Consider the following 24,754-nt stretch of genomic DNA (forward strand, 5'->3'; position numbering starts at 1 on the left):
GGAAGGCACACGGACCGTACACGGACCAAAATCCAATGATCAAAACATACAATATGCAATACAATATCATTCTAACGTGTTGACACAGCTCGCACGTATGCGCATGCGCCGCACTGGAGTTTTGGGTGGGAGAGTTAGCATTTAGCATAAGGAGCTAACCAACGGGGAGGGTGTAATGGCGGCCTCGGTGTTGTTGGGCTCTGCGGACAACACCGGACTCAACTTCACGGTGGGAGGCGGCAGCGGCAGTGGCGGCGCCGGGAACGTTTTAATAGGCAGCAACAATGGACTGGGACCGGTGCATTTGAACCGTTCTCTGGACCGTGCTCTGGACGAAGCCGCGGCCACCGGGTTTCTCAACCTCAGCGGCAGGAAACTGAAGGAGTTCCCCCGGGGCGCAGGCACACACGACCTGAGCGACACCACCAGGGCCGGTAAGCGAGGGCGAACACTCTCCACTCGGGAGGGGGACTTTAGATGCGGGGAGAGCGACGTTTACAAGCAACTTTTGGGGCTGCGGGAGAATGCTTTCATGACCAACCGTTGATCACTAAGAGTAGCTGCTAGCATCAAAGCTGCTGTCCAAGTAAAACTATTTGACTTAATAGCGAGTAGAAACCGTTTAATTAGCATGTTGTAAAAGGATCACACTTAGCCAACTTAATTATTTATGTGATAAAAAGGCAGAACTGGCCAACTATATCAAATCGTTGACGCTAGCTCGCTAGCCGTCGCCGCAGCATGCTAAGTTAATTAAAATGTTTTTTGCATAATAAGATTAATAAACAAACAACTATTCCTGACGTCATATGATGCTTGCCGAAGAGAACACTCACTTATGTTTGGCTTTGTTTTAAAGAAATCTGCGATGCTTGAGGGGGCTGGTGAAGAGCTAGAAGATCTTTGGATGTATTATTGTTCATGTGTCAGTTCATGTGACACCAAAAATAAACCCAGAGAATAACATACAGTGAAGGTTTGTTCAGAAAAAAGGGCTGCACAACACATGGGAAATCAATTGCAATGTTGATTCACACTGATATGCATCAGATTTGTAAATATTGACTATTTTACTTAAAAGGGATTTTGGGTGATTTTGCTAACCGCTCACAGTCTGCATGGGAGACAAGAACAGGGTTTTGGTTTTTTTGCATTCTAAAGATTAAAAACGCTTGTAAAATGTGACTGGCAATGAAGCTAATAGGAGCCTCTAATTCAGAGTTCCCCCAACCTTTTTTCCACCAAGGACCGGTTTAATGTAGATAAATGCTTTAAAATGTAAAATGTAAAAAAAGCCGCTGCCTGACCAGGGCTCAGAACCACCAAGGACTGTTTTCACTGCTGGACTCTAGAAAGAGGTCCGAAGCAGAACCTCCAGGTTCTGTAACAGCTTCTTCCCTCAGGCCGTAAGACTTTTGAACGCATCATAATTATCACCTCAACTCTCCCCAAAATGGATTAACTCACTGGAATAAAAAAGACAATATAACATACATCCATAAACGTGGATGCATATGCAAAAGTGCAATATATTTATCTGTACAGTAACCTATTTATTTATATATGCAGCTTATTGTTTTTTATCCTGCACTACCATGAGCTAATGCAACGAAATGTCGTTCTCATCTGTACTGTAAAGTTCAAATTTGAATACCAATAAAAAGGAAGTCTAAGTCTAATCGCTGCCGTTGTGTCCTTGGGCAGGACACTTCACCCTTGCCCCCGGTGCCGCTCACACCGGAGAATGAATGATGAATGAATGAGTTGTAAAAATGAATGATGGGTTCTCACTTCTCTGTGAAGCGCTTTGAGTGTCTAGAAAAGCGCTATATAAATCTAATCCATTATTATTATTATTATTATTAATATCGAAATTATCGGTATCTGTTTCAAAAAGTAAAATTTATGACTTTTTAAAACGCCGCTGTGTACACGGACGTGGAGAGAAGTACAGAGCGCCAATAACCCTTAAAGGCACTGCCTTTATGTGCCGCAATCACATAACATCTGCAACTTTTCACACACACAAGTGAATGCAATGCATACTTGGTCAACAGCCATACAGGTCACACTGAGGGTGGTCGTATAAACAACTTTAACACTGTTACAAATATGCGCCACACTGTGAACCCACACCAAACAAGAATGACACACATTTCGGGAGAACATCCGCACCGTAACACAACATAAACACAACATAAGAAATACCCAGAACCCCTTGCAGCACTAACTCTTCCGGGACGCTACAATATACACCCCCGCTACCACAAACCCCCCCCCCCCCCCCCCCCAACCCCGCCCACCCGCTGTTTTGAGGCATGTTAAAAAAAATAATGCACTTTGTGACTTCAATAATAAATATGGCAGTGCCATGTTGGCACTTTTTTCCATAACTGGAGTTGAAGTTGTTCTCTTATTTTGGAAAACCTTGTTTTTGATTGATTGATTGAAACTTGTATTAGTAGATTGCACAGTATTCCGTACAATTGACCACTAAATGGTAACACCCGAATACGTTTTTCAACTTGTTTAAGTCGGGGTCCACGTTAATCAATTCATGGTAAAGTTACATTGTTTATTGCATCCAGCGGGGCATCACAACAAAATTAGGCATAATAATGTGTTAATTCCACGACTGTATATATCGGTATCGATTGATATCGGAATTGGTGATTAAGAGTTGGACAATATCGGATATCGGCAAAAAAGCCATTATCGGACATCCCTAGTTTAATGTATGCATTATTTTCACGGACCGGCTTTCTACGTGTGGCAGATAAAAACAGCAAAAAAATGAGCATGAGAAATTAACCTCTGGCTAAAATCTGGGACATGAACATTTTATATGTCCATTAATGTGCATTTTCTCTTGTACTATAACAAATTAGTTGTAATATACATCTATTAACAAGCTTATTGGTGTAATTAGTGGGACAGGCGAAAGTTATGTCGCAGAAAATGTGGTTAAATTAATTATTGTTTCTGTGCAGCCCGGTAGCAATTGCGTCACGGACCGGTACCGGTCCCCGGACCAGTTGTTGGGGACCACTGCTCTAAATCGCTCTAAAATTGGGGCGGCATGGCATAGTGGGTAGAGCGCCCGTGTCAGAAACCTGAGGTTGCAGGTTCGCTCCCCGCCTCTTACCATGCCGTTGTGTCCTTGGGCAGGACACTTCACCCTTGCCCCCGGTGCCACTCACACCGGTGAATGACTGTTGAATGAATGACAGGTGGTGGTCGGAGGGGCCGTAGGCGCAAATTGGCAGCCACGCTTTCGTCAGTCTACCCCAGGGCAGCTGTGGCTACGAAAGTAGCTTACCACCACCAGGTGTGAATGAATGATGGGTTTTTAACATGTAAAGCGACTTTGGGTACTTAGAAAAGCGCTATATAAATCCCAGGTATTATTATTATTATTATTATTATTATTATTAAAATTCATCCCAAACAGCCAACAATACTTCATTTACATTGTAGCGACATTGTTATTGTAAGAGCAAAGCATCGCAATTCGTACATGGACGATTATAGAATCGATTAGTAAACGATAATCGATTTATTTATTGTAAATAAAGTGATGCAGACAGTTCTAAAATTAGTTGACTGCAGCGAGCCACATCACCGAGAGGTCCGACCAGCTCCTTTACTATCGCGCACTTATGGTCCAGTTTTGCAAACATTTTCATTAATTTAATAAATGTGGGAATTAATTTAACTGTTTCTTATTCCAAAGGAATTGTTTTTTTACAGTTGCAAGTGATAAACGTGTATTTGATGTAATGTAATGAAATGTAAAACTGCATCAATATACATTAATTGAAGACGCATCAATCGATTTTTAATCGAATCGCAGCTCCTGAATCGTAATCGAATCGTGAGGTGCCTAAAGATTCCCACCACTATTCATGATGCTGTGTTCTGATAATTACTGTCGAAAAGTAATTAATTATAGTTACTGGTTACGTTACCAAAAAGTAATTGAATTACTAACATAATTACTCTTTAATAAATGTACTTAATTACTAGGTAAAGTAATTAATGCGTTACTTTAAAACATTTAAATATCTGGCATAATGCAGTTGAGATAAGTTTCATATGACAGCAGTGTATGCGTCTGTGTGTGTGCCTTTTTAAAAGACGGTGCCTGTTGCCTAGTGACGTCAGCGAGTCCTCGCTCAGTTTCACGTAGCAATTTTTAGAATGCAAAAAAAAAATCCCACCGCCGTTTTGTTGCAACTTCGTCGTGCAGCGAAATAGCGTGGACTTTTGCCAGATATCGCAAATTTGAGCGTAATCATGAGATAAGGGGAGTTGTGAGTAAAGCGAACCACAAACAGTTTATTTTGTTGCACACACACACACTCAAACACCGCCTACCCTGCTTTCCCTATCAGCTTGTACACAGGCTTCCAAATTCCCATATAAAGTAGCTGCCCGGGATATGCCTGTATGTAATAAGTTATTTTGGACTTCCAGAATCAGGATGTCCTCATTCATTTGTGTCAACGTGTTAAAGGCCTACTGAAATGAATTTTTTTTATTTAAACGGGGATAGCAGATCTATTCTATGTGTCATACTTGATCATTTCGCGATATCGCCATATTTTTGCTGAAAGGATTTAGTATAGAACAACGACGATAAAGATTGCAACTTTTGGTATCTGATAAAAAAAAGGCTTGCACCTACCGGAAGTAGCGTGACGTAGTCAGTTGAACATATACGCAAAGTTCCCTATTGTTTACAATGATGGCCGCATGAAGTGAGAGAGATTCGGACCGAGAAAGCGACAATTTCCCCATTAATTTGAGCGAGGATGAAAGATTTGTGGATGAGTAAAGTGCAAGTGAAGGACTAGTGGGGAGTTGAAGCTATTCAGATAGGGAAGATGCTGTGAGAGCCGGGGGTGACCTGATATTCAGCTGGGAATGACTACAACAGTAAATAAACACAAGACATATATATACTCTATTAGCCACAACACAACCAGGCTTATATTTAATATGCCACAAATTAATCCTGCATAAAAACACCTGCGTGTTTGTTATGCTAGCTCCTAGCTCCTCTGCTAGCTCCTAGCTCCATAGAACACGCCAATACAATTCAAACACCTGATCAACACACACAATCACTCAGCCCAAAAGACCGTTTACCTAACCCAAGGTTCATAAAGCTTATATATTTTTTAAAAAGTTACGTACGTGACGCGCACATACGGTCAAGTTATCGAATGTTTAGCAGCCAAGGCTGCATACTCACGGTACCTGATATTCAGCTGGGAATGACTACAACAGTAAATAAACACAAGACATATATATACTCTATTAGCCACAACACAACCAGGCTTATATTTAATATGCCACAAATTAATCCTGCATAAAAACACCTACGTGTTTGTTATGCTAGCTTCTAGCTCCTCTGCTAGCTCCTAGCTCCATAGAACACGCCAATACAATTCAAACACCTGATCAACACACACAATCACTCAGCCCAAAAGACCGTTCACCTAACCCAAGGTTCATAAAGCTTATATATTTTTAAAAAGTTACGTACGTGACGCACACGTAGGTACGGTACGTGTTATGCTAGCTCCTCTGCTAGCTCCTAGCTCCATAGAACACGCCAATACAATTCAAACACATGATCAACACACACAATCACTCAGCCCAAAAGACCGTTCACCTAACCCAAGGTTCATAAAGCTTATATATTTTAAAAAAGTTACGTACATACGCAAAAAAAAGCCAAAGCTGCATACTCACAGTAGCACGTCTGCGTCTTTGTCATCCAAATCAAAGTAATCCTGGTAAGAGTCTGTGTTGTCCCAGTTCTCTACAGGCGTCTGTGTATCCAAGTCAAATGTCCTCCTGGTTAGAGTCTCTGTTATCCGAGTTCTTCCATCTTGACTGCATCTTTCGGGAATGTAAACAAAGAAGCGCCGGCTGTGTACTGTTGTGGCTGACTACGTTCGAAAAATACGTCCATTTCGCACCGACAACTTTCTTCTTTGCTTGCTCAGCTTCCTTCTTCATAATGCAATGAACATGATTGAAACAGATTCACGAACACAGATGTCCAGAATACTGTGGAATTATGAAATGAAAACAGAGCTTTTTCGTATTGGCTTCAATGTGGAAGGCATACCCGTGTTCGCCGGGCTACGTCACGCGCATACGTCATCCTCAGAGGCGTTTCGAACCGGAAGTTTAGCGGCAAATTTAAAATGTCACTTTATAAGTTAACCCGGCCGTATTGGCATGTGTTATAATGTTAAGATTTCATCATTGATATATAAACTATCAGACTGCGTGGTCGGTAGTAGTGGGTTTCAGTAGGCCTTTAACATTTTTGTTTGAAAACCTTCGACAGGTTAACTTCAGGTCCATTAGGACGTTTAAAAGTGTAAAGAGTATTTTGTATAAGTGTGGAGTATTATGTTTTAAAAATAAAGCAGATGAGTTATGTTGTGTTTGTGACCGTCTCCCTGTCCAACACAAGCAGATTTGAGCTAAGTTGAACGGATTTGTTGTGGCGACCGGCAAAATAGAGGCCCTGCATATACAGTGGGGCAAAAAAGTATTTAGTCAGCCACCCATTAACAATCAATGGGTGGCTGACTAAATACTTTTTTGCCCCACTGTATTTAGCGCTGGAAACCGATACGAAGACTTGAATGGAAACGGAAAGCGTTCTCCGCCGTGGCGGCGCCATTTCGCATCCAGTGTAATTCGGGGGTTATTGTCCTCATCCCCCAAAAAGGTGCGCTGGCCGTCATTCATCAGCTTGCGGGATACTTTTTCTTCACCTTGTCTTTATTACCTGCGCCAATGTACTGTGGAGTGAGAGAATGCGCCGTGGTTTTGACTTGACAGATTATTTTCTGACTTTTTATTATTTACTATTAAAGTCACCCCCGTCAACTGTCCTCCGGGGACCTCCCATGGAGAACGGCGGAAATATAATTGAAAGTCTTATAAAAAGCAGGACAAGACAATGAAGAGTCTAATAATAACAGAAGTGCTGTGATTTGAAGCACATGGTCCGGAACTTTTTTATTTTTTTTATGCATACTCAAGCAGCTTTAGTCTGTGACAAACTTGTCTGTTGTTTTTTTATACTTTTTAATATATTTACTTACATTATTGAAATCCAGAATGAGAGCTTATTACTGATGAATATCATAACAATTTATTTATGCTTATCAACCACTGTGATGTACTGTAATCTTAATGTGTGTGTGTGCGTGCATGTGCGTGTGCGTGTGCGCGTGTGTGTGCAGACATTTCTCGTAACCGCCTGTCAGAGCTTCCAGTGGAGGTTTGTCTCTTGGTGTCTCTGGAGAGTTTAAACGTTTATCAAAACTGTGTGAGATCTCTACCAGATCACATGATCAATCTCCAGGCCCTCACCTACCTGAACCTCAGGTAACAGACACACACACACACACACAAAAGCACAAGGGTTGTGACTACAGCTGACCAGGTGTCGTGTGTGCGCTTGTGTCAGTCGGAACCAGCTGTCCGTGCTACCTGTGGTCCTGTGCAGTCTCCCCCTAAAGGTTCTGATCGCATGCAACAACAAGCTGGTTGCTCTTCCTGAGGAAGTGGGTCAGCTGAGACACCTGACTGAGCTGGTCAGTGCCCGCGTGTCCAATTATTGATGATGTTGTTGTTGTTGTTGTTGGCTGTCATTGACCATTGCTGCCCCCTGTAGGATGTCAGCTGTAATGAGATAAGGACGCTGCCTTCTCAGGTCGGGCAGCTGGAGGCTCTGCGAGACCTAAACATTAGGAGGAACCACCTGGTGACACTTCCTCCAGGTGGTCTCACATACACACACACACATACATATGCACACAATTGTGTTGAGCATTCATGTGATACGGTGTCTGTGTGTGTGTTCAGAGCTGGCCGATCTGCCTCTGGTGCGACTGGACTTTTCCTGTAACAGAGTGACTTCCATCCCGCTGTGCTACAGACGACTGTCCCAGCTGCAGACCATCGTCCTCGACAACAATCCCCTGCAAACGCCCCCAGCGCAGGTACGCCACATTGACCTTGGCAGCCCCGACCACCTTTCTATATAATCTGTTTTTTGGGCCGCGTAGATCTGCATAAAGGGCAAAGTGCACATATTCAAGTTCCTCAACCTCGAGGCCAGCAAGACGACCCCTGACCTACCAGAGTATGACAGGCGACCTTTAAACTTCGGCTCCTGGTGTGAACCTATGACACAGACAGGAAGTGTAATCATGTCTACAGTGTAATAGTTTTGATTTCCTGTGTGTGTATTAGTGTTGATGAGCTATACCCTGGTCGATCGTATGGAGCGTTGGATTCTGGCTTTAACAGTGTTGACAGCGGAGACAAGAGATGGTCAGGAAACGAGGTCAGACACACACACACACACCCTTGATACATCTTCAAAGTCGCAACACACCACAACTCAGTGGGTGCGTTGTTACTTTATGATGCTGCCCTATCAGGGATAGTGCTGTGCGATTTGGACAAAAGTGTTTATCCCGAAATGGGTAATTGTATATCTCGGTAACTGGGAATGTGTACCGAATTGGGTACTTTTATATTCACCGACCAAATTTTGTCCGTACTACCGGGTATCGATTTACTGTAAAGTCAAACGGTGCCATATTTCAATACCTTTTTTTGCACGTGACGTCACGTCGGGTTTCAGACTCGTCACGCCCGGTTGCAGACTAAACACCGGCTCACGTACAATCATTCAAGCATCCCTTTTGGCGGACACAGCCAAACTTTGTCAAAGTAATGTTGCGATTTTCAACACTAACAAAGCAAGTATGCTTGGTAGAAAACACTCAAACATCAAGTAAGGCTTTACTCTTTCAAAATGTGCTAGCTTAATGCTAATTTACATTGGATTTGCCATAGACAGGCTACTATTAGCATTAGCGATTTCAGTAGGGATTTCAACACTTACAAATTTGTTAACAAAAACTACAAACAGCTGGTGTGTAAAAAGCACAATAACTAAACACTTTGTAAGGCACAACATAACACATTCAGCTTGATGGAAACATTTATTTAGCCTATACAGTACTGCCATCTTATGTCTTGGAAGTGCAACTGCAATGCAAATGAGACTTACATATGTATGTGTATGTGTGTGTGTATATATGTATATATATATATATACATATATATATATATATGCATATATATATATATATATATATATATATATATATATATATATGCATATATATGCATATGTGTGTGTGTGTGTATGTATATATATATACAAACCCCGTTTCCATATGAGTTGGGAAATTGTGCTAGATGGAAATATAAACGGAATACAATGATTTGCAAATCATTTTCAACCCATATTCAGTTGAATATACTACAAAAACAACATATTTTATGTTCAAACTGATCAACTTTTTTTTTTTGTGCAAATAATCATTAACTTTAGAATTTGATGCCAGCAACACGTGACAAAGAAGTTGGGAAAGTTGGCAATAAATACTGATAAAGTTGAGGAATGCTCATCAAACACTTATTTGGAACATCCCACAGGTGAACAGGCAAATTGGGAACAGGTGGGTGCCATGATTGGGTATACAAGTGAGCAAAGGTTTGCCACCTCTGTTCTAGATCATAAATCATGCCTCTCACCTGGATAGTAGAAGGACGAGAATGTATTCCCACAAGTTGGTACACTCTGACAGCCAATTTAGACCCGTAAATGGCAAGAACGGCACAAAAAACGATTGGTTACATCCCTCTTTTCTTTGAGGATTATGAGACATTCTTCATCTAAACGGGAACATATGTACATCCTCTCAGTCGCCATCCTAATGACAACAGACATTGTCCAGTAAGTGATGTTTTATTAGGTTTGTTGTTGGCTCTCATGAAGTCTGCAGTGAGTATAAATCAGTGATTTTGGGGGGATAAAAAAGTGAAATTCGTGATGCGTTTTTAATATTGATCAAAATATGTAAATATAAAATTTATTATTAACGTGCCCGTTACTTACATCATGTATATAAAACCTTGATGGAGGTGTTTGGATGTTTTTAAGGCCTTTATAGGCAGAAAAGAGCGGCTTCCATAGGACTTTTGATCGCATTTCATTTTTATTATTTACTATTCAAAATTCCCCCCAAAAAGTGCAGTTCCTCTTTAAGTGTCAGAATGTTGTCAAAGAAGACACTTTAGATACGTTACGTGACATCACAATATCAACCATATGACACGTTCCACGACATGCGTCGTAGAGTCGCACAGCACTAATCAGGGCATCTGCAGACATGACAGTGTTCTATATAAGCCTGTCAAATGCAGTCTTCCCGCCCTCAGCCGTCAGAGGAGCTGTCGGAGGCGCCGTCACGTGCGATGGACGTCAACAAAGAGTCCAAACGGGTCGCAGCTGGACCGCCCCTGCTGGCCAACGGAACACGTGAGCGCTCTAATGCTTGACCATCACTACCATGATACACGCCTCCGACATTCATGCACGCGTGACATGCCTGATGCGGTGTGTGTCGCAGATGAGCTGGAGCAGATTGACTTCATTGACAGCGTGGGGGGGGAGGAGGAAGAGGAGGAGCGGAGGGTTGGTGGGGGAGGGGCGGGAGGGGCTGCAGGAGGAGGCGGAGACCGCACCAGCCTCAGCTCACAGTTTATGGCGTACATTGAGAGACGCATCAGCAAGGAGGTAGAAGCACCTTCAGCCGAGTGCAGTCCACCAATGTGCTCGTTATCAGTCCACCGCATGCTAAAAGGTGACTTCCTGTCTGTGTTCAGGGTTCACCAGGCAAAGCGAACTCGTCCAGAGCGGACGATTCTAGACCAAGACAGAGCAGGTAAACATCACTCAGACACTTGTGCTGTTGACTTGGTTGTGAATACTTAAAAGGAAAACGTGTTCTTCCTGTCTGTCTCGCTCAGGAACCTAGTAGACGGCGCCACGGCGCCCTCTAGCAGCCAGGGCCAGGTAAGCTGATCTCAGTGTGGGTGAACCGATTCGATTGATATTCTGTTGCTTCATTTAATTGTTTGATAAGTGTAACTAATAAAAAATGCATACAATCCAGATTGCATAAAAGAAGGTGAAAAGTAAAACAAGTTAAATAGATGGTAAATTAAAGGTAAATTAAAGTTCAAAGAAAGTAAAATAAGTTAAATAGAAGGTAAACTGTAAAAAGGAGGTACATTAAAGGTAAAAGAAGGTAAATTAAAGTTCAAAGAAAGTAAAAGAAGTTAAATAGAAGGTAAACTGTAAAATGAAGGTACAATAAAGGTAAAAGAAGGTAAATTAAAGTTCAAAGAAAGTAAAACAAGTTAAATAGAAGGTAAAATGTAAACTGAAGGTAAATAACAGGGTAAAAGAAAGTAAAGCATGTTAAATAGAAGGTAGAAGGGGGTAAAATGTAAATGTAAGTTGCATGGAAGGTAACAAAAGGTAATGGAAAATAGAGGGTAAATGAAAAGGTAAATAGAAAGTAAAGCAAGGTTAAAAAGAAAATAAAGGGAGGTAAAACAAGTTAAACATAAAGGTAGAAGAAGCTAAATAAAATGGTAAAATAAGGTACCGGTAACTAAAAGGTAAAGGAACTTAAATAGAAAGTAAAGGTTTTTCGAATAAATTGCGTTTCTTATTTGTACAATTCTTAAGTGATTAAAAAAAATCAGAAATATATATATATATTTATATATATTTATTTTTTTATTTATCAATGTATTTATTTTTATTATATATTTTTATTTATTTGTCCCATTCAGCCAGGCAAATCATATTGTAGATGCCCATATTTTCTGTAGAAAATAAAGGTGTTGGATACTTTTATTGTATCCTTGTTTTTTTTTTGACATTATTCAATGTTTGGGTAGAATTTTATGAAACCAAACCAGTTTTATTTTAAGTAATTTAAACATTTATCAGAGTTGTTTATATATTAATTGGAGGAATGTAGATAAGCATAGAACTGGCACCCAATGTTATTAAAAAAAACAGGTATAGGTTTTGAATCGAAAATCGATTCTGAATCTAATCGTGTGGTGCCCTAAGATTCACAGCCCTAGAAAATAAATAGAAGGTAAAATAAAGATACAAGAAAGTAATGGAAAGTAGAAAAATATTTGTGTTTAAACTATTTTCCTTAAAATACACATTGGGGTTATAAAGTGTGTTTGATCCAATTTCTTCATTAATTGAACAAACTAATCGATAGATTACTCGGTTAATAAAATAATCGATAGCTGCAGCCCGAGTTGTGACGTCTGTGTGGTCCTCAGAGGGGTGGCAATGTGGAGAAGATTAGGCGAGAGGCTCAGCTTGCCGCTCTGAGGTATGACGAGGAGAGACACAAGAGCCGCCCAGTGCAGAGAGACGCCAAGGTACCAACGACCAATCACATCGCACCTCGCTTAGCCTAACTAACCATTTGTGCAGAGCAATACAAGCAAAGATGAAATGAGAGTAATAATAAACCATCTGAGCTCTGATTGGTGCTTTGTTTTTCAGAGTAAAGCGGTTCAGAGTCCAACCAAGTCAAGTCCAGAGAGTAAGGTGAGGATGTGCACCTTGACTTTATTGGTAGTTGTAGCCCCGACCCCTTTGTGTTAAGACCACACCCTCCGACATCATCATCAAGCCCTTGAATTGTGTGTGTCTATGCAGAATGTCTACCCCTCTAGACGCTCCACCCACACCGATGACTCCGCGCTCTTCATGGTAAGAATAGGCCACGCTATCAGCCAACACTAACGTTTGTTTACCATCACATGTTAGGCTTCCTGTTGTCTTTTCACAATAAGAGCTCTTAATCGTCACAGCTGCTTGCTTGACTCTTCGCGACACACCTTATCATACTGTGGTTCTATCTCATGATCAACATTTGCACTTGAGCAACCCAAAAGATATAGCTGACAAAAACGAGCATCCACATAGTGTGGGCAGGGCATCTGGAAAATAGAAAAACAGATCAGAGCAAGGGTGTCCAAACTTTTTGTATACCGTATATATATATATATATATATATATATATATATATATATATATATATATATATATATATATATATATATATATATATATATATATATATATATATATATATATATATATATATATATATATATATATATATATATATATATATATATATATATATATATATATATATATATTCATACTGTATATATATATATATATATATATATATATACAGTATGAATATATATATATATATATATATATATATATATATATATATATATATATATATATATATATATTATTATTTTTTTTTATTTTTAAATTCAACACTTAAATCTCTAAATTAACTTACCGGTAATAGAAAGTTAATTTCTTTTTTGTGTGGTTTATGTCCTTTTTGTCAAAACTTTGTTTTTATGGCAAAAACATATAACCAATATACAACACAAAACATTTTCCCCCAAAAGATTTTGAAAGTGGAGTATTTGATGTGAAGTACTTGGAGCCTTAAATAGGTCAATAATTCATAACAACAATGATTCATTATTATTTTTAAACAAAAAATATTGGGGATCCAAAAGGGCCCTACTCGTAAGTGATAAAAATAGGTCATACATTTTTTATTTAATTTTTTAAAACTTTTAACACCTGAATCACAAGATCAACTCAAGATGTATTTGTCGATTATAAGCGTTTATTGTTTTTTCAAGTTTTTGTTTTATGCCCGTTTTGTCTAAGAAAAATGTGTTTTGTATGGCAAACACACAAAATATGCAATATTTTCCCCAGAAAATATTTCAGAGTGAAATGTTTGTTGTGAAATAATTGGAGCCTTGTATAAGTCAATAATTCATAACAATATTGATTTTGATTCTTTTTTTTTTTTTTGAGCAATGGCTGATTCAAAGAAAAAAACAGCATGCATGGCAGGGTGCGTTATTATAGTCAACATTGCGACTTTTTCTCATTACCTTTCACTTTTTTGCTCTTTTAATCCATTTTGTTATGTTTTTTTATTAGTATTTGTAGAATGTGGTGCGGGCCTTTTAAAAATAGCTGCGGGCCACAAATTGGACTTCCCTTATTTAGAGCGTGACCAGAATTATGATCAAAATCTTTAACGTATATCAGTAACTTATTATTTCCAAACAAAATGAAAATGATAAAGGTTGTGCTAATTTATAGGACAGGAGACAACACCAGTTTACAAACTATTGACCTGTTTCCTTACTTCCATGATTTTCTGAAGTCATTGAAGAAATATTTAACAGATTGCACAAATTCATAAATAAAAGTGGACAGGCAATACAGATACAGAACCAACATTCAACATGGGTGGCATTTATCAAAATATCGGAGGAATAGATGCAATAGATGGTAAACAGTGTGCAGCTGCAATGTTTATGGATCTAAGAAAAGCATGTGACACATTTAATCATAATATTAATGAACAAATTAGAATGTTATAGCATCTGAGGACTTGCCTAGAAATGGCTATAAAGCTACTTAACCAACAGGAAGCAACACATGAAGCTAGGCGAACATATGCCAATATATCTTGCGGTGTACCGCAGGGACCAAACTGTTTCATCTCCATATAAACGACATTTGTAAAGTTACAAGGGACTTGGAGTGAGTATTATTTGCAAATGACACGACTGTGTTTTGTTCAGGAGAGAACACACAAAAGCTAATACAAATAATAACAGAAGAAATAAATCCATTAAAAAGATGGTTTGGCAAAACAGACTATTTTTAAATCTTAGTAAAACTAAAATAATGCTAGTCGGTAACAGTAGAAGAGAAAAACAAATAGAAATAGACAGCGTAAACATTGACCAGGTCAAAGAAACAACATTTTTGGGTGTATTAATAGATGATCAAATGAACTGGAAATCTCATATACAAAATATAAAACAAAAGGTGGCAAGAAACATGTCTATTGTGAGTAAAGCCAAATATGCTCTGGACCAAAAGTCACTCCATATTCTCTGCGGCTCGCTCGTGGTACCATATCTGCGTTATTGTGTAGAAATTTGGGGAAACAACTACAAATGTACACATAATTCACTAACTTTGTTATAAAAAAGATCATTTGGAATAATTCATAATGCTGGATATAGAGAACATACAAACCCTTTATTCATGGTATCAAAAATATTGAAATTCGATGATTTGGTGCATTTGCACAGAGCTAAAATGATGTACAAACTATAACCTGCTACCCAAGAATATACAACAATTCTCAACAAAAGAGAGGAAATATAACCTTAGAGAACATTTTTTATTTAAAACATTTGCATGCACGTACAACACTAAAGACCTTTTGGTATATCAGTATGTGGAATTAAATTATGGAATGGATAAGCAAAGTCAAACAACGCACAAATATGATCCACTTAAAAAAAATTCTTAAACTTAGTGTTTACAAAGTACAAAGAAGAAGAATCCTGATAAACATCTTGAACATTACTAAATAATTTGGTAATTCTATCTCATTATATGTGAAACACAATTTACTTAAGTATATAGTCATGAGAAACATATTTATTATGAATTTATTTATCCAATTAGGTACTTATTTATTCACTGTTTTTGTTACAGATTGAGTACAAACAAATGTGTTAGAAATTCTATGAAACGAAAAGGGGTAGGATTAAATGAGCTCTGCTTCTTCCGTCTCCTTTTCGGACATGTCATGATAAATTGGAAATATGTGATGTATCATATTGTAATTGTATGCATGTTAAAAAAACTAATACCTTAACCATAACATCAGTCGTCATGGTAACCCCACTCACTACCCACACCTTTGTGTTAGCTTGTGGAAAAGATGTTAGTTCTACCTGGAGTAACTTTTTACGCCATTGGTTCTTTAGCACCCACGAGGCACGCCAATCACTTGCATGCTGGGAAACATGCAACATGTCAGCATTAACAACATGCTAAATAAAAGTTGTCAACAAACACGGCGTGACACACCTTTTACAGCAGCTTTAATTCAAACGTTGGTATACATGTGGGATTGACACTAAGGCTATCAAACACTTCTAAGTCTGTCCACCATCTTACTTCTGCCACGTCCCATCTTTTTTGTTGTTCTTCGTTTGCCCGTTGTGGTCTTGTCAGGGTGGAGCCTCTTTAGATCAGGCCACCCCCTGTATGCTTTTTCTTTTGCGTGTGCTGCTTTTTTATTCCTGTCTTCAGACAGCTGTTCCCCCTCTCCCTATCTGTCTGCTGTTAATTTAAGTATTAAAAAACGTTTTTTAAAGGCACAGTGCAAGTAAATTATGGAGGAGAGTCAGCACAGAATGAATTCAGCTAGTAATTGCAAATAAAGGTAAGGCGAAGGCTTAAAATGCTAAAATAATACATTTCGTAAATTAATAATACAGTGAAACCCCACTTTGCAAACTCAATTGGTTCTTGACCAGGGTTTGTAAATTCAAAAGTTGGTACAGTGAAGCAAATTTCTCCAAAATAAATAATGTAAATATGAATACTGGATTCCAGCCTTGACAAAAGTCCAGGTTTTAGTTAAGGGTTGTGTAGTTTGAACACAATATAAAGTGCCATACTGTACTGTATATCAAACAAACGTAACAAGGAGGTGATGAAATAACTTTCTCTTTATTAACAAGTAGACATGTCCGATATTATCGGACTGCCGATATTATCGGACTGCCGATATTATCGGCCGATAAATGCTTTAAAATGTAATATCGTAAATTATCGGTATCGGTTTCAAAAAGTAAAATTTATGACTTTTTAAAACGCCGCTGTACGGAGTGGTACACGGACATAGGGAGAAGTACAGAGCAGTTGCATCTCCCAGTCATACTTGCCAATCCTCCCGATTTTCCCGGGAGACTCCCAAATTTCAGTGCCCCTCCCGACAATCTCCCAGGGCAACCATTCTCCCGAATTTCTCCCGATTTCCACCCAGACAACAATATTGGGGCCGTGCTTTAAAGGCACTGTATTTGCGTGCCGGCCCAATCACATAATATCTACGGCTTTTCACACACACACAAGTGAACTTGGTCAACAGCCATACAGGTCACACTGAGGGTGGCCGTATAAACAACTTTAACACTGTTACAAATATGCGCCACACTGTGAACCCACACCAAACAAGAATGACAAACACGTTTCGGGAGAACATCCGCACCGTAACACAACATAAACACAACAGAACAAATACCCAGAACCCCTTGCAGCACTAACTTCCGGGACGCTACAATATACACTCCCCGCTACCCCCTACCATCCCACCTCAACCTCCTCATGCTCTCTCAGGGAGAGCATGTCCCAAATTCCAAGCTGCTGTTTTGAGGCATGTTAAAAAAAATTATGCACTTTGTGACTTCAATAATAAATATGGCAGTGCCATGTTGGCATTTTTTTCCATAACTTGATTTGATTTATTTTGGAAAACCTTGTTACATTGTTTAATGCATCCAGCGGGGCTTCACAACAAAATTAGGCATAATAATGTGTTAATTCCACGACTGTATATGTCTGTATCGGTTGATATCGGAATCGGTAATTAAGAGTTGGACAATATCGGAATATCGGATTTCGGCAAAAAAGCCATTATCGGACATCTCTATTAACAAGCTAAAACAACAACAAGCTGAACTGTGCTGTATGCGCTGCTCTGCTGACACGAGTACACACACTGGTCCCTTTGGTGCCCTCACAAACGATCACAAATCACAAAAACCCTTAATTTTAACAACTATATCGTTAGAACAAGTAACATTTCAAAGATTAAAATCCACCTACAGTACATTAACATTGGCAAAAGAGCAGCTCACAGGAGGTGAGAAGGGAGGGGGCAAGAGGGCGGGGCTGTGTGTGTGTGTGTGTGTTCTCTTGGAAGAGATGCCGCTGAATGTCAGATAAGTCCACTTTGGCTTTTTTTCCCCAGAAAAGTCTCTTCTCATCACAATTAAAAACTTGCTGTGGTACAAAGCCGGCTTCCTCAAACTCTTCAATACAAGCAAGCTCAAATAGCTGCCAGAGGGACACAAAATGAATGAATGAAGCGTTCGTACACAGAGGCATATTTGGCACAATCTAAAAGTTTGTTAACCGAAAAGTTAATAGAGGGGTTCGCAAATTGAGGGTCCACTGTACCAGATAGAAAAGAAAGTAGAATTGGTGAAATACTAAAAATTCTAGTACTTCTTTGTACTAATCAAAGAAGTATTAACAAATAAAAAATATTTTTTCTCAGCAGGGAGAAGACAGAACCAGTCTGTCTCCAACAGGTAACATTACAATATTTAACTGTTGTGGTTCATAATAGACTCCTGCTAACTACGCCTACTTTTGTTGCTCCAGCCAATCCATCTTACCCAACCTCAGGGGGCGTGGCCCCCTGTCGGACATCCAATGTCCGACCAGAGAGCTTCCTGTACCGCCTCAGCCAGAGGGAGGAAAAGAGGAAAGGTGAGGCTGACGTCCGGCGTGACCCAATCAGCAGCCTTCCCCGGGAGATTCACCTTCCACCCTTGCCTCTCATTCCCTAGAGAATGTTGCTGCTCCCCATCACCAGGAGGAGGTGCCATCGGCTCCCGTCGAGCTCGGACAGGACTCTGAGCTAGTAGAGCAGCTTAGGAAGGTGGGTGTGGCTCCCTTCAATGCTTCATAACCATGGAGCTGTATATGATTCCTGTGTACTGTAGATGCCTGCTGTTTGCTTTACAGGCCGGGTACCATTCCAACACCCCATCCTGCGATTAGTTTTTAAAAAAAAAAGCAAATAATGGGCGAACACGTAAAAATATTTATTTTTGGCACTCTAAGCCTAATAACATGCGTTACACATGTTTAAAATGTAAAATGTACAAGTACTCCCCACGAATGAATGATGAAAGACCGTTACATGCACATGCGTCATAGCCAATTATGCAAATTAGACAATTTTTTGGTCAGAAATCCACGAGTGTTGTGTAGAAACAAAGCAAGGATCCGCTGTATACAGAAACACACCTGGCAGTAGTTATTCTTATGTTGGCAGAATATCGAGTCTCGCCTCAAGGTGTCGTTGCCTAGCGACATGGGGGCAGCGCTGACAGACGGCGTAGTGCTGTGTCACCTGGCCAATCACGTGCGGCCGCGCTCTGTCCCCAGCATTCACGTCCCCTCGCCTGCCGTGGTGAGTGTCAGTTTGTTTTGTGCCCTGCGCGCCTCTTGTTGGTATCACAACGCCGTGTGTTTGTGTGTGCGCGCCCTGCAGCCTAAGCTCACCATGGCCAAATGTCGGCGAAACGTGGAGAACTTCCTGGAGGCGTGTCGCAGAATGGGCGTTCCTCAGGTAACATTTACACTTTGACCTCACCGTGTTAAATGTTTGCAGTACCTCTTGTACACAAAAGAGATACAGTGGAACCTCGATTTACAAACTTAATTGGTTCTTGAACAGGGTTCGTAAATCGAAACATTTGTATAGTGAAGCAAATTTCTCCATAAGAAACAATGTAAATATGAATAATGTGTTCGAGCCTCAACAAATTAGTTAAGGTTTGTACACTTTGAACACAATATAAAGTGCTGTACAGTACTGTATATCAAACAAATATTTCATTTTATTTTCCTTCATTAAACCATGTAAAAAACTCTATCATATTAAAATATCATTTACAAGAGGGCAGCAAAACATGTTTCATAAATAAATAAAACAAAAACAGGAGCAATCAAACACTATAGTTAAAAGTACAAATTACTTACAACATAAACATAAAAAACATGCAATAGTTAAAAAAATATGTGTCGTTAAAAACAAGTACAGTGCCTAATAGAAACAGCTTCTCTGTCCTTTAAAATGGCCTGAAATTCCCCCAAAGGGATTAGTTCAGGTAGCCTCAGATCCTTTCGGAATCCATTCCATGACCATGGAGCAGAAAATCTGAAGGTTATTTTACCCAGACTTGTGTTGGCTCTAGGAACAAACATGCCAAGGATGTCCTGGGACCTTAAATTGTAGCGACTGGATTCTCTACACATAAAAGAACATAAATAAGGGGGAACCAGAGTAAAAAGTGATATATACAGTCGTGGTCAAAAGTTTACATACACTTGTAAAGAACATAATGTCATGGCTGTCTTGAGTTTCCAATAATTTCTACAACTCTTATTTTTTTGTGATAGAGTGATTGGAGCACATACTTGTTGGTCACAAAAAACATTCACAAAGTTTGGTTATTTTATGAATTTATTATGGGTCTACTGAGAATGTGAGCAAATCTGCTGGGTCAAAAGTATACATACAGCAATGTTAATATTTGCTTACATGTCCCTTGGCAAGTTTCACTGCAATAAGGCGCTTTTGGTAGCCATCCACAAGCTTCTGCTTGAATTTTTGACCACTTCTCTTGACAAAATTGGTGCAGGTCAGCTAAATTTGTTGGTTTTCTGACATGGACTTGTTTCTTCAGCATTGTCGACATGTTTAAATCAGGACTTTGGGAAGGCCATTCTAAAACCCTTAATTCTAGCCAAATTTAGCCATTCCTTTACCACTTTTGACGTGTGTTTGGGGTCATTGTCCTGTTGGAACACCCAACTACGCACAAGACCCAACCTCCGGGCTAATGATTTTAGGTTGTCCTGAAGAATTTGGAGGTAATCCTCCTTTTTCATTGTCCCATTTACTCTCTGTAAAGCACCAGTTCCATTGGCAGCAAAACAGGCCCAGAGCATAATACTACCACCACGCTTGACAGTAGGATTGGTGTTCCTGGGATTAAAGGCCTCACCTTTTCTCCTCCAAACATGTTGCTGGGTTCTATCGGGCAGGTAATTAGAAAACCACAAACGTAACAAAGCGGTGCTAAAAGGGCCTTGCATGGCAGCTCCTGCCATCAGTGTGTGAATGGGTGAATGTGGAAATATTGTCAAAGCGCTTTGAGTACCGTATTTTTTGGACTATAAGTCGCACCGGCCAAAAATGCATACTAAGAAGGAAAAAAACATATAAGTTGCACTGGAGTATAAGTCGCATTTTTTGGGGAAATGTATTTGATAAAAGCCAACACCAAGAATAGACATTTGAAAGGCAATTTAAAATAAATAAAGAATAGTGAACAACAGGCTGAATAAGTGTACGTTATATGAGGCATAAATAACCAACTGAGAACGTGCCTGGTATGTTAACGTAACATATTATGGTAAGAGTCATTCAAATAACTATAACATATAGAACATGCTATACGTTTACCAAACAATCTGTCACTCCTAATCGCTAAATCCCATGAAATCTTATACGTCTAGTCTCTTACGTGAATGAGATAAATAATATTTGATATTTTACGCTAATGTGTTAATAATTTCACACATAAGTCGCTCCTGAGTATAAGTCGCACCCTAAGGCCAAACTATGAAAAAAACTGCGACTTATAGTCCGAAAAATACGGTACCTTGAAGGTAGAAAAGGGCTGTACAAGTATAACCCATTTACCATTTATCATAAATTAACTATCTCTTTATTAACAAGCCAAAACAACAATAACATGAACTGTGCTGTATGCTCTGCTCTGCCAACAGAAGTCCATTTGGTGCCCTCACAAACAATCAAAAATCACAAAAATCCCTAACTTTAACAACTATATTGCTACAATAATAAACATTAAAAAAATTAAAATCCACTCACAGGACAGTAACATTGGCAAAAGAGTAGCTCACAAGAGGAGAGCTAGGAGCAGACAGAGGGGGAGAAGGAGGGGCCATGTCTTCTCTTGGAAGAGGCGCCGCTGAACGAGTGGTAGTCTTCTCCGCTGTGAAATAAGTCAGCTTCGGCATCTTTTTACAAAAAAATTCAGTTCTCATCACAATTACAAACTTGCTGCCGTAAGAAGCCGTCTTCCTCAATCTCTTCAATACGAGCAAGCACAAAATGGCTGCCAGGGGGACACAAAATGAATGAAAAAGCGTTGGTACACAGAGACATATTTGGCGTAACAGTTCTTTGTTCGTAAACTGGGAAGTTTGCAAAAAGAGGTGTTTGGTAAATAGCGGTTCCACTGTGTGTCAAACAGCTGAGACAGTATAGTGGTGATAATGTCTCCAAATTAAAACAAGTCTTCGGCAGTTATTCCTTTCTACTAATAATTCTTCTTTTTTTTTTCTTGTCTTTTCTATCTCCCACTTTTCGTTAATCCCTTTCTGTGGTCTTGTGTCCACATGGCACACACATGCGCGCACACAGAACCGCTTGTGTTCAGTCGGCGAGTAGACTGTCACTGGCTCCGCCCCCCCGGCGGGAGCCTCTGTTCAGGTGCAGCTTCGCTCTGTTCTCCATGTCCGTCATGTCTGTGAACCATCAAGCGCGTCACGTCTTTTTTTTTTTTTTCAAACTCCCTCAAGCCTCCAGTCTTAAGTCGTGGAGAATGGCCATACATAAAAGGTGTTGTAAAGTCCACGCAGGTGCGCAAGTGAGCTTCCATGTGGACCATCCTGTCCCCCCTTCATTGTTTATCCTTTATGTTGCCTTCATTTAAGTTCTCATCCATCTTTTCATTTGCTTTCTTTTTTTGCCTCCATGTTGTTTGTTTGCTGTTGTCCAATCCAGAGTCACTTGTGTCTTCCTCTTCACATCCTGGAGGAACAAGGGCTTCCCCAGGTGGCCGCCACAGTCGGCGCGCTGCTCGGCCTGGCCCCACCCAGACACGCCGTCGCCACGACGACGACGTCGTCATCCGCACCCACAGCCGGAGCCTCTGTCATCATGTAGTCCCGTCGACACACTCTCATGCACACTGCGGTTTTAAGCATGTCCCACGGTCTGTTTACACACTCGTTAGCAGCGCCTCAAGTCTACAAGGAAGGTTACAAAAGTTTCTTTGTATATATTGTTGTTTTTTTTATTTAAGTTAAAGCGCAAGTTTAGAACTTGTGCATTGTTGACACTAAACGCTGTTCCTCAAAAGAAAAAACTTTGTCAAGTGGATGCTTTTTAGAATGCAACTAAACTAGCTCGACGCGAGCACAGCCAACATTCAGTCGGATGGAAAAGGATGGCGGGCAACTCGATTCCTGCTAACATTGCTAATGATACTAAACACATGCTCATTCATGCAAATGAGTAAACATCCAGACACACGTTGGGTTTTATTCGGAAATAGCTTTAAATGTATATTACATTTGGCTAAAAGGGCCTTACTATTTATTGGAATTTTATTGATTTTAATTTCTGTCGATGTCAACAGAAAGACGACACGTTGGCACCTGACCCAGACAAACGTACATTGGCTTCTTCTTTGGTGGTGTTGTGTCCAAGCGTCCACTGACACTGTTTAACGCTTGAGAACGCAAACAAAGGATATAGTTTTGTTCTATGCTAACCATGTTAGCGCTCCTTGTGGCTAACATGCTTTGTGTAAAGGCTTCGATCTTTTTTTGCTCTTTTTTTTTTTTTTTATCCATGTGACACATCCCTAACTGTCTAACAGACCGACGTCTCTTCTACCAACATTATTTAGCACCTTGTTTTTGATCATATCAGTTTCTAATATTTCCCAGTGACTATTCCGAGATCACGTCATATGGACCTTCATCAGCTGAGTGACTGTGAAATGTTGGGAAGTGCCTGTTTGGTAGTTGAGCCTCCTGTTGCATTGTGGAACATGGCATGTCCTTTGACCTCGAGCAGGTGGCAGTGTGTGCCCGTCTACTCCTTTGTATCTGTGTACAAAATATATCATGTAAATAAAAAAACTGTATATAAAAGATTGAAACTTGCTGTGTTGCCATGACAACGCAGCATCTTTCTGGCTCAGGCAGACACAATCCCTGATGAGAGGTTAAAGTTGAATTAATGTCCACAGGCAGCAGTTTCCGTCTGACATAAGTGAATCTCTGACGCACTCTAAAGTGTGTGTCGGTTACCGAGACAACAGCCAGGCTTGCACTTGTTTAAGGCTTTAAAAGAAAATTCCACTTTTTTTTAGCATATCAAAGTGTTTGACACATTTTCACTTGTTGGTCTTTTGCTGTAAAAAAACAACATTTGAACACATCTGTCAAATAAATATTTGAATTTGAATTGTGTTTGCTGATGTTTTAAAACAACTTAAATAGTTATTCCTATTTTGCTACTTCTACTGTCATATTTTTGTTACTTTTATTAACATTTTTATTTATTTTTGTCTTTTTTTAAACTCATGCTTTTATTAGTACTTAGGTTTTAATTAAATATTCATATTTTGTTAATTATACTGTCATATTTAATTTTTTATTAACATTTTTATTTCTTGGTTTTTCTTAGTACTGCATGAGCTACACTGTTTTGATTGATTGATTGAAACTTTTATTAGTAGATTGCGCAGTACAGTATATATTCCGTACAATTGACCACTAAATGGTAACACCCGAATAAGTTTTTCAACTTGTTTCAGTCGGGGTCCACGTAAATCAATTCATGGTGACTTTCTTAAAACTCATGTTTTGATTAGTTCTTAAGCTTTAAGCACACATATTCCTATTTTGAAATGTTTTTGTTTCTTCCTCTTCCTAAACATTGCACACGCTAACACACTTTTTTAAACTCAAGTTTTTTACTAGTACTTATAATACTTTTCACAACACATTTCTTTTTTTTTTGCTACTTAACCTATATCCATTTATTTCTGAATTGTGCGTTCTGGTCCAAATATCTATAAATGAATCCTTACTATATTTACTTCTAGTTTTACTTTATCCATCCATCCATTCATTTTTCTACCGCTTGTCCCTTGTGGGGGCCGCTGGTGCTTATCTCAGCTTACTTTA

At 39.5% G+C, this 24,754-nt stretch overlaps 1 protein-coding gene across 5 annotated transcripts; it reads left to right on the forward strand.

The window, feature by feature from the left end:
• The first annotated feature begins 132 nt into the window (after positions 1-132).
• Positions 133-24,029, forward strand: lrch3 (leucine-rich repeats and calponin homology (CH) domain containing 3). 5 transcript variants are annotated; one of them, XR_009827496.1, is made up of 21 exons: positions 133-434; positions 7,278-7,422; positions 7,505-7,631; positions 7,712-7,817; positions 7,903-8,039; positions 8,106-8,215; positions 8,293-8,386; positions 10,324-10,438; positions 10,530-10,696; positions 10,786-10,844; positions 10,930-10,975; positions 12,277-12,378; positions 12,506-12,550; positions 12,662-12,715; positions 18,222-18,255; positions 18,329-18,436; positions 18,517-18,608; positions 19,008-19,145; positions 19,227-19,304; positions 22,194-22,411; positions 22,557-22,689. XR_009827496.1 is itself a non-coding variant. In XM_062060792.1 (20 exons), exons 1-20 carry the CDS (start codon positions 176-178, stop codon positions 22,716-22,718), a joined length of 2,178 nt encoding a protein of 725 aa, XP_061916776.1. In that variant the 5' UTR covers positions 133-175; the 3' UTR covers positions 22,719-24,029. The 5 variants fall into 5 exon arrangements, 4 of the variants coding, with proteins under 4 accessions (XP_061916776.1, XP_061916777.1, XP_061916778.1 ...); XM_062060792.1 differs by lacking the exon at positions 22,194-22,411 and having other exon boundaries at positions 22,557-24,029; XM_062060793.1 differs by lacking the exon at positions 22,194-22,411 and having other exon boundaries at positions 18,225-18,255; positions 22,557-24,029.
• Positions 24,030-24,754: the final 725 nt, after the last annotated feature.

The sequence above is a fragment of the Entelurus aequoreus genome, linkage group LG10, assembly GCF_033978785.1.
Source record: "Entelurus aequoreus isolate RoL-2023_Sb linkage group LG10, RoL_Eaeq_v1.1, whole genome shotgun sequence".
Lineage (NCBI taxonomy): Eukaryota > Metazoa > Chordata > Actinopteri > Syngnathiformes > Syngnathidae > Entelurus > Entelurus aequoreus.